At 42.0% G+C, this 11,541-nt stretch overlaps 1 protein-coding gene across 1 annotated transcript in view; it reads left to right on the forward strand.

Moving 5' to 3' along the window:
- Nucleotides 1–5,362, forward strand: part of dgkg (diacylglycerol kinase, gamma) — a 112,538-nt gene extending 107,176 nt beyond the window's left edge. Inside the window, exon 25 of the mRNA XM_080785040.1 lies at nucleotides 193–5,362. Coding sequence (XP_080641166.1) covers nucleotides 193–291 — 99 coding nt within the window. The 3' untranslated portion in view covers nucleotides 292–5,362. The remainder of the gene's footprint in view (nucleotides 1–192) is intronic.
- The last annotated feature ends 6,179 nt before the right edge of the window (nucleotides 5,363–11,541 follow it).

The following is an 11,541-nucleotide window of genomic DNA, read 5'->3' on the forward strand; positions in this document are numbered from 1 at the left end:
AAACCTTGCAGTCTCGACACTTTTAACCTTCCATGAGACCTGAGAACCGTGCACCATGTGTCAGAAATAAAACTGTGAGACGAAAATGGCGGTTTTGCTTAAACTTTGAAATCACAACTCACACTTGAGACTGAAACAAAAGGATTGTTCTTTATCGCACTGTCGTGTTGTGTTGATTTGTTATCTTTATAGGTCCAGATCACACGCAAGAACCAGGTGCCCATGTTACTGGGTCCACCTCAGAAGACGCCATTCTTTTTCTTTAAGAAGCGTAACAGGAGCCGTGATTAGGAGGCGCGCACACACACACACACACACACACACACACACACACACACACACACACTTGCATACAGTATACACACAACAAAATGACTGTTCCATGGCTGTGGGTGAATGGGGGATGGAGTTTCATTAACAGGAACACAACAACCAGGAGAACATTCCGCATGTCAATATCCTTAGAGACAACTAATTCCTAAATGGACCAAAACAGGCCCACTAAATGGACCAACAGGCCCACTAAATGGACCAACATGCCCACTTGCCCATTTTGTTCCTGAAATGAAAGACTCTCTGTATATCGACCTTTTCCTGTGTATCCACCATCTTCTATTTACTCTCTGGACCACGGTCCCAAGTCCTCAGTGCATGGTGTGGCTTTAGTCCCAACATCTTGCCAAAGTAAAAAATGTGTTAGGTCCCCACTCTCAGCCCAAAACCTCACGCCCTCAGCTCTATGTTGGTGAGGGGTGAGGGGTTATGAGGAGAAAAACAAGTCAGAGACAGAAGTAGGTTATAAGGTGAGATACTGAAGGAGGATAAGAAAAGTAGGGTGTGATGCCATCTCTTTGTATAACCTGTATGAATAATGGAACAGAGTGCATGTAAGAGCGCTCACTCCACAGGCCTCCCTGCAGACCAAAAGCACAGCATGGTTGAGGAGAGGAAGAAGCCTCATCCAATATTGATACGTTTAATTTTACAAGTTGATGGTAGTAGTAGGGCATACCCTACTTGGATGTTTCATTTACAGGTTGATGGTAGAAGCCACATAACTCAGGCCTGGGGTGGGGGATTCATGTAGGGATTCTGCAGATGATCATATATGTCAAACTTAAGGCCCGGGGGGCCAAATCAGGCTCGTGAATGAATTATCTTTGGATTATATTGAATTAATATTAGAACTGGCCCTCTGGTATATTGCACGGACCACCATAATACTACAAGTCCCACAATGCACTGCGAGTGCATTGTCACGTATCGAGGGCCCGCAAGCGCAAGCATGCGTCTTCTCTTCACTATTGATCAGCAGTGAAAGTATATCACTTGTGGTCAACTTTCAGCTACCCCTCTACACAAAAATGGCCCGTGTGTTGAAACACTGTCTGGTCCTCGACTTGTACCAATTTCTTTATTTTGGCCCACTGTGTATTTGAGTTTGACATCCCTGATAGAGCAAGACCTCTGGACAGTTACGCTGCTTGCCAGGTGTCCAGTTGCTGTACATACAATTGGTTATAAATGGATCGGACCGGACTGAAATTAGGGATTGAAGGGTCTTGTTTTCTTCGCTGCGTACCAAAAGACACGTGTCCAGATTGAATCAACAACGGCTCCTGTCACCAAGCCACCCCCCGGCCAGGCCACCAAACGCCAGATGTCCTGACCCCCAGCCAGAGGACACTGGTAGTGAGGTTAGGGATTGAAATGAATCCCCTCTGGGGTGTACTAACAACAGGGCCCCCAGGGGTTTTATTTACCAGAGCGCCGACAGGGGGAATCTAAAATTACCCCTCTATTTCAGGGAGGATCTATCAATCCTCCTGTGAAACTCTATGCTCTAATTATAGTGTCAAAACATCAACTGGCAATGTCAAGGGTGCAGGGACTGTGACAACCCAGGCCCACTGTAAAATGCTGGGCATTTTCTATTTCACTCATGATTTGGCTTTAATGGGGTGTAAGTGATATTATTTTGTTAAAATAAGTGTTAAATAGCTCTATATTCCAATGGTAACCATGATTGTTTGATCAGTAACAACAAGGGTCTCCCTTAATTTCTCTCCTGTAAACACAACAGAATACATTTTCAGGTGCATATGTTTACTATAGAGCTGGAGGGATAGAGAACCCTGTTACCGGACGAACAGTATAGCAATGATTACTATCTATGAGCGCTAAGTTTTTGTTCTTGACAAACACTAGACCCCCAATCTAGACTAAACTAGACTTCACCAAATGACAATATGGTACTACAAATAAGGAAGTGGTGGCCTCAGAGAAGGTGTAGAAGCGATCAATAGGAGAAAATAACAAATACTAGCATGTTAATGTCGCCGTTGCCTGTCACTGCAACGACAGAACGCTTAGTTTAGTTACTAAACTTTAGTACATTACACAGACTGTATCGAACATGAACATATTACTGTCAATATGGCAAATACATGTGCAGACAGTATTTGTATATATCTGGGAAGTAGGTGTAGGGCACATATAAACATGAATGTGATTTTAATATTATGTAATTGTTATCAATGTAGACTTAGCTTAGAGGAGCACATATCAGTATTCTTCAGTGGGTCACCATTATCAATGGCTCACAAAGGAGCTGGTGCAGAAAGCCTCTGAAGGCAGTTTTACCCACACAATCTAATTCAGAGATCTATTCAATGAAACATGCATTTTTATCAGGTTTTGACCTGCTCACTTCAGGTTTGTTCTTTCCTTTTAAGTTAAATCAATAAATCAGCTAAATACATATCTGAAACAGAATCTAGGGAGATCTTGAATAAGATAAACAAATGTTAATGGAGCAGTGTTATAACAGTACAATACATTTCATTGTGCATGGTCTATCTAATCTCTTATTAGATTCGGGGGAAACTGCCTTCCTCCCTGCTAAACTGTATATGAGATGTATGTCTTAAGTGCAGGGCAGAGTATGGTTCGACAGAAGTTGTTCTGGTACAAACTGTGCTCCAAGGGTTGAGGCTTCCATGCCTTTTTTTACCCTAGTTCCCTTTAAAACAGTCACCACTCTCGCATCCAGGCCCCATTAAAACACAACAGTGTATCTAGCTAACCATTGCCTAGACATAATTGTACATTTTCCATATAAGAAAACATCATTCCAGAGATTGGGTTGAACTTCTTCAGGTCATTTTCACTGCAGTTTAAACTGCTCTTTTTTTGTTTTGTTTATATGACAATATATGTAATGTAAATTAATAACACATGTGGTAAAACCTTTATACTCCACAAATAACATGCTGTATACTAGAGACTGTTCCAATACAGCCTTATGAAGCTTGCTTTTAGTTGAGCTGACCCCATGGAGCCTGGCGGCGAGACAACCTGGTGGGAAAATGAGTGCATGTTTACAGTTACTTTTCATTTAATGAAAGAATGGTTTTAGAAAGTTATATTATTAAGTGTACATATTTGTTTATAATATTTTTTCTGATGTTAACTCACACCACCGCATGCCTGCCAATTGTCGCAACCCCTTTCCTCTATAACCATCACCTCTGTGGATCAGATTTTTTTTTTCTTTGCTTAAAAGCTCAATTTATCTGATATATCTATGTGTTGTGATTTTCTCTTTTCTTTTCTTTTTTTGGTAGCATGTTTTATGATGATACTGTGCAAAGATAAAGACAGCCAATGAACTGTCTTATACATTAAAAACTAAATCCCTGGAGGAAGTGTCCGCCATCATATAGTATCTATAGATTTATTGTTGGATCAAGTGACGGTGACATAAACACCCACACACAGCCTGTCGGAGTCCCCGGTCCATGTGTGTCACAATTCATGCTAGTCTCGTCCCTTGAAGTAATCAATAGCCTTAACATAAGAAATGGACCCACTCTCTGCCCACAGCTGTGCCCTATAAAATCCTGGGTGGTCGTTTAACTCAGACAGTGTACAAATGTAAGCAAATGGACCTCTACAAATTGATGAATTGAGTAATTAACACTTGAGGATTTCACTGTGTGTGCATTTTATTTGTATTGGCAAAAACAAATAAAATGGCATTGGAAGATTGAAAAATTAGTTATCTCTGTATTGTACTAAAAACACATTACCCACTGCATGTTATTTATGGTCAGATCCTTCGTAACCCCCACATGTCATTTAGTTCTGTCTAGTTTTGTCACCGGCAACTGGTCTGTAGAAGGTTGCATTTGACCTGAGGTTAGACAAACCCAGGAGACCCAGAGGCCATCCATTACCTCAGGTTCGGCAGTAGAGATACTGTTACCGCAGAGGTTGTTAATGTACAGTGTTGCGTATAACATTGACATCATTGAGCAGCAGAGAATGGCCTACCATTGTGTTATTATGATAATAGTGATATCTAAGGTGTTTAGTTCCCCAGGAGGACAGTACAGCTAACTCACCAGGCTTAGTTTAGTAGACTACTGTCCTGGTCCCAGGGCAAGTTTCAAGTGCCCTCAGTTCAGTGGGCTAAAACAAATGTAGATTAAATTACACATTACTGTACAATTTGCAGTAGTTCAAGTCCTGCTTGATTTGCCTACAACCACTGCATATGTCCAAACTGCAAATCCCTCTTACAATAATTAGCAGCTACATCCACATTAATCAACATAATGATAATGAAGAGATAGCCAGGGTCCATCTGTCCCCATGTACAGTATAACCACCCCCTTTTACCCTCCAGTATCCCGACCTTCCCTGGTTTATCGTACACTACTCACTACTGTCCGGACCGTGCTGTCCTATTCTCAGCCTGGGACAGATTAGCGATATTGAGTGACATCAGAGGCGCAGATGCGGCAGAGCCCCGAAGTGTTGTTATCCCACATGTATGTTATCAAATCACAGATACTGAATTCATAGAGAGGGTATTTTCTGTTCATGTCAACAGAGGTGGGAATTAAGTCGCTGGTTAAGACACATCAACAACAGTATTTTTGAAGGGGACTACTAAACATATTACATAATAAATTGCAATATTTCAGGGAGATTATTCTATAAAAACAAGATAATCAATCATACTATATAACTGAGACCAGCGATCAGCAATCAGATGACCTGCATAGAGTAGGACTTCATTTAACTCCCTCCCCCCCAATCGTTCCCCAATAGGGTGAGTATGGTTTTGGACTGTCAGTCCATACAGTGTCACGGGCAGACAAAATCCCCAAACTCTAGTCTGTGATTGGATAACAAGGAGAGAAGAATCAATATCATCCCTCTACCCAGTGTCTACTGTATGTCTGCATTTGCACAGTGAAATCCTGAGTGTTCGTTTAAAACTATCAATGTACAAATGGATAAATGAACACTGAGGATTTTACTGTGTGGTTTCCTTGCTGTTCACTCTGTTGGCCTTTTGATGGACATTTATCAAATAAACAAAATTTGTGCATTTCACATTCATGCAACCATATGTTATATGCACAGATACAGATTTCTAGCACTGCAGCCATAGCATTTTTGTACTCCAACTGTTTGGATATTAATTGAATCAAATTGTTAAGTGCTTTTATATTGATGATAACGAGGGGGCCTTTCAATTATATTCCTCTGTTGTTTTATTTTACAATAATATACTCACTCATGATAAGATCATTATATACTGTACAGTATGTTGGTTTCCTGTATTGGTGTGGGTGGACTGTGCCACAGGAAGCTATGCCTGTATTTCTCTTGGATCAATTGGCACTCAAACAGACATATCAGCACCCATTAATCACAGATGATGACTCAGGTTCTGGCAGGTTAGCGTGAGGAAATTAATGTTGAGGTTGATTGAGCGAACAAACAAGAAGACAATGGCAATAAAGACACACCCATATTTCCCACAACCATATACACTCAGTCCTGCAGAAACAAGCTCTTCATGACCTTTGGCCCTTCTTGGTCAAGAAGAATCATGCTCTCTCCCCCAATCCGCCGAGAATATACTGGTGCTGTCATACTGAAATAAACATAAATCGAAAAGACCATATCATGTTAACATTTTATCTGGCAGTTAAATCCAGAGAAATGAAACACAAAAATTTGAATTAAATTACAACGATAACTTTTTACATTACATTCCCTGATTTCTGGTCAAGAGCATAAACAGAAGAAATGGAGATGGAGAGGATTAGAAAGAGACAAAGAAAATTTGAAACATTAGCCAGGGGGAGGGAATGAGGGATGCATGGAGTTATTGGAGTGAGGGGGGTAGATAAATAAAGATAAGAGTCGTAGAATATAGGAATGGTTATAAAACTGGGCCTCTTTAAGCCTGATTCTTTTCAAAATGACAGATCTTCAAGCTCTCAGCACACTGCGTCATGTTGTGAACTCTGCTGTTTTTTTCACCATTGCGACAATGTATAAATCAGGCTTGAGTTTGCCTTTGGCGAGGCGTCTTGAGTGCGGCTGCTGAGATAACACGGCAGGAATTATTTCCCAATGTGCTATTAATAGCTGGCAAGTCACATCTCGTCCTTCTCTGGAAGAGCATCCTGTGCCCCACGGCTCCGCTTTCCCATTTTAACTCTTTTTTTAAATGTGTAAATTGACAGATATTTGCAGGCCGAGACATACATGCCATGATAATGGCCAGATCCACTTATTTAGTGTGCCTCATCGCATGTAGCTGCTGTTTGGTCGGTAGACATTGATGATGGCATTCATTGGTGGAATTTCTTACAATATATTATCTGAGCTTCTGAAGTCAAATTAATTTAGTATTGGCCTCAATCACTGTTACATTCTCAAAGGGCTGTACATTTAATAAAGTAAACAAAACAAGCCTTCTGAAATTCTGCCCTTCCCCAAAAGCAACTGAATGTATTGTGTAATACATAATCACACATAGAGTGAATATTGTAAAACTATCTCATGTTTATTGCAGCGGTTCCAAATATGACTATTTTGGGGCGCCGTGGCAATGACAAGTTTGGGAACCTTTGGTCTATTGTGTGAAGGATAGCAGTTCATGAGTTTGGTGACTAGTAACTACAGGTCAGTAAGTTTTCAGACTAGAGTCTACACCTTGTTAAGGATTTAGCCCACATGAGATGTGGGCACCATTGATCTGCGTCAGTGTCTGAGCAGGCTTAAATCACCCCTATCACTCTTCTTCATGTCTGTGACGCACAACATAAAGCCCTACTCGTCTCCAGCCCTTAATGTACACAAAAGCAGCTTGTCACTCTCGTCGCTTGCATATGTCACAGTTATACAAGGAAAGATTCAAAATGGAAACACAATATGCTCACTCCTCTCACGCCTCCAGGCGCCTCACCACCCACATCCTCACTATAAAGATAGAGGAGAATAATTCAGTGGATGTTGTCACTGTTATACACAGTATACACTACTTTTTATTTTAAATCTGAGGCCATATGGTATCTCAGCAGGAAACCGATGGATTGTGCAGTCCAAGTAAGGAATGAGACTAGCCTGGGTAAACCCCTCCCCCCTCGCCAATGCAAATCTGGCGAGGGGGGAGGGGTTTACCCAGGCTAGAATGAGACATTACCCCAGGTGAAGGAGTTTAAGTATCTCAGGGTCTTGTTCAGGAGCGGCAGGGGCGGTATTGCAGTCGCTGTACCGCACTGTTGTGACAAAAAGAGAGCTGAGCCAGAAGGCAAAGCTCTCTGCCTACCGAGCAATCTTCGTTCCTACTCTCACCTATGGTCATGACTCATGAAGTGTGGATAAAGTCGCGAATACAAGTGGCCAGAATGAGTTTTCTCCAACGGGTGGCTGGCATTTACTCACCACCGCTCAACGTTATTTCAGCTCCGGTGGTCAGCTCACCAACGGAGCGGTGGTCACCTCACCACCGAAAATCCAGGCCTTTAGAGATAGGGTGAGAAATGCAGTCATGTGAGAAAGACTCGGAGTAGAGTCGCTGCTTGCTTCTTTGCCTGGAAAGGAGCCAGCTTAGGTGTTTCGGGCATCTGGTTAGGATGCCTCTTGAGCGTCTCCCTAGGGAGATAGTCGATGCACTTCCCACTGGGAGGAGACCATGGGGCAGACCAAGGCACCCGCACCCCGCACCTGTGTCTGCTAAATGCCTAATTCGTACATTGTTTGTGTGGGTTTGTCTCCCAGCAGTGCTTGTAATAAACACTGTATAGGCTCCAATAAGGCCTGCCACTAACTCAACATTCGTGGAGTCTCTTTTCGTCTTCCACTTCGCAGTTCCGTTGACCTCTAATATGAACCCCCAACTGACTGCCGAGTGTGACCGTGGACCAGGCCTCTTCATGGAGCCCATCAGAAGTGTGACCGTGGACCAGGCCTCTTCATGGAGCCCATCAGAAGTGTGACCGTGGACCAGGCCTCTTCATGGAACCCATCAGAAGTGTGACTGTGGACCACCAACATATTACCACTACACTATATCTTAATTATTCTCATACATTATATATTATTATTATCCGACAACATTGCTATACCGCATATTATATTATCTTACACTATTTCATTAATTATATTATCCTACACTATTTCATTCATTATTATTATTGCTACTATTTGTAGTAATAACTACCCCTCTCCCCTGACCTGGTCGAGGCAGATGGCCGCCCACCCTAGAGTCGGGTTCTGCCTGACGTTTCTTCCTAAAGGGGAGTTTTTCGTTACCACTGTCGCAATATTGCTCGCTTGCTCTGGGTGGATCTTTGTTGGTTTGTAAAGTGTCTTGAGACAATTTGTTGTGACTTGACACTTTAATAAAATTTGAATTGAATTGAATTGATGAGATGGAGGGATTACATCGTCACACTGGCCTTGGAATGCCTTGGGATCCCCCAGGAGGAAGTCACTAATGTTGCTCTGGAGAGAGAAGTCTGGAGCTCTCTGGTGGAGCTGTTGCCCCCGCGGCTTGACTACGGATAAGCGATTGAAGATGGATGGATGAATGGATGGAAGTGCCCCTGCTCATGCGGGTCAGGTGCATCCTCAGACACACTTGAGAGCCTTCTTTATTCCATTTTTATGTGAATTTAACAGTCAACATTTTTAGCCAATCAAAGAACATCCACCCCATAACTCCCCCTGCTATATTTTCCTCTACGACACATGTGTGAAAATCCCATATCCTGTGTAAGACAATATGTTCACCCTTGGCCTAAGACCTCAGGCTCTGTAGCAAAACATAGCTCTATATATCCTATGAGACAAGTATATTCTATGGATTCATTTATTCATGCTATTATCGTCCCTGAGACAAGCTTATAAGCTCTGTGTCATTGCTTGCACAGATTTTGTGGGGATTATAATTTTCATACCATCTGCTGACTGTCCCTGGTTTGTTTTAAATTCTCAGTAATGCAAGCGAGTGTCTGTGTAATATGTGGGACTACAGTTTTAGAATTGACAGTGGTGATAATGACAAGGGTTTATAGTTCTTTGTGACCTCTGACATTTTTGGGTATAGCTCTGCTTCTGTCTCTCACACACACGCGCGCGCGCGCGCTCACACACACACACACACACACACACCCCTCGAGGTGTGAGGGGTGTCTATATATATATATATATACTGTATATATGTCTATATTTATAGGTATTTTAGTGGAAACAACACTGATTCCAAAGTAGGGGAATAAAGAATAAAAGGTGGTCAGTCTTTTACTTTTGCTATTGTGTTTGTGGTTAAAATCACAATCGTAAATGTATTTGTAGCCTATTTGAGTCTTGAACCCATCAGGTCTGGTTGATTAGAAACATAACAAATAGACAAGTAATCTAAGGTTTGACCCAAAAGAAATTGCAATAGTAATCGTTCAAGGTTTTTTTTATGATCATTAAGGTCATCCAAATAATTTATAGCTAAACGGACAGAATTCTATTTTATTTGAATGATGAAACCCAGCTGCCATTAATAGTTGGAAATGGAAATTGCGGAAATGGTGGAAATGGAAATTGCGGAAATGCGGAAATGGTAATTGTGGAAATGGTGGAAATGGAAATTGCGGAAATGGAAATTGAGGAAATTGCGGAAATTGCGGAAATGGTAATTGCGGAAATTGCTCTTCACTTATAGCTATCTATTTTCAGGTAGATTGTTTTATTTTACTCAGTCAGCCATATCACTACTCATTTTTTTTCATGAAAAAGGTCATAGCTGGGTAATCTATTTTCAGGCAAATTGTGTTTATTGTATTTTATTTTACTCATGAGCCATAACAATTTATTTTCTGTTAACCAACTTGCTGGCTGGCAGGCAGGCAGACAGCTACTCATAGACAGGCAGACAGACAGACAGCTACTCATGGAGAATTGGACAGGCAGGCAGTCAGACAGCTACTCATAGACAGGCAGACAGACAGCTACTCATGGAGAATTGGACAGGCAGGCAGACAGCTACTCATGGACAATTGGACAGGCAGGAAGGCAGACAGCTACTCATAGACAGACAGACAGCTACTCATGGACAATTGGACAGGCAGGAAGGCAGACAGCTACTCATAGACAGACAGACAGCTACTCATAGACAATTGGGCAGGCAGGCAGACAGCTACTCATAGACAGACAGACAGCTACTCATGGACAATTGGACAGGCAGGAAGGCAGACAGCTACTCATAGACAGGCAGACAGACAGCTACTCATGGACAATTAGGCAGGCAGGCAGACAGCTACTCATAGACAGGCAGACAGACAGCTACTCATGGACAATTAGGCAGGCAGGCAGACAGCTACTCAGACAGGCAGACAGACAGCTACTCATGGACAATTGGACAGGCAGACAGACAGCTACTCATAGACAGGCAGGCAGACAGCTCATAGACAGGCAGACAGTAAGACAGCTACTCATTGACAGACAGACAAATAACTACTCATGGACAGACAGACAGACAGGCAGGCAGGCAGGCAAAGAGCTACTCATGTTATGTTATTATGTTATTATAACAGCTACTCATGTTATGTGCAATAATTTGTGCAGTTATGGAAACAGCTCTTTGTGTTTATGCAAGAAAATGTAACACATTTATTTATTTACATATTGTGTGCATGCACATTGTACTTTGATACATTTTGCGAAAATAAAGCAATTGAAAGAGAGAAGTTATCAAGTATCATTAATGTCGTAATTTTATCTACTGGCCCCTGGCCCCTTGCCATTTTTGTAATGTGGCCCACAGGTAAATCTATTTGAGTATCCCTGCAGGGATATGCACAGATTCATCCCACCCGAAGTTATGCGGGAACACCTACTGAGTGGCAAAAACTACTTTCTGGCCTTGACAGCCGATACATCCAAATAGAAAAATCCTATCTGAAGAATGTTAAACGACATTAACTCACTTCATGCATGCAACAAAATTAATACACTAAAGGCCAGCCCACACCAATGCAACTCCTTGCAACATGCAGTGCTACTTGCAACTACCGTATTTACAACCATTATCCCCAATGTAAGTTGAATGCTTTCGTGTGGACTGGCCTTAAAAATGTTTTGTAGTTGCGAACTTGCGACTATAGTTGCATTGGTGTGGAGTCTCTGGACTGGCCTTTTAAGGCATTTATCTTGACAATTCTCACCAAACAATAT

Source organism: Protomyctophum bolini (assembly GCF_963924005.1).
Source record: "Protomyctophum bolini genome assembly, chromosome: 16".
Lineage (NCBI taxonomy): Eukaryota > Metazoa > Chordata > Actinopteri > Myctophiformes > Myctophidae > Protomyctophum > Protomyctophum bolini.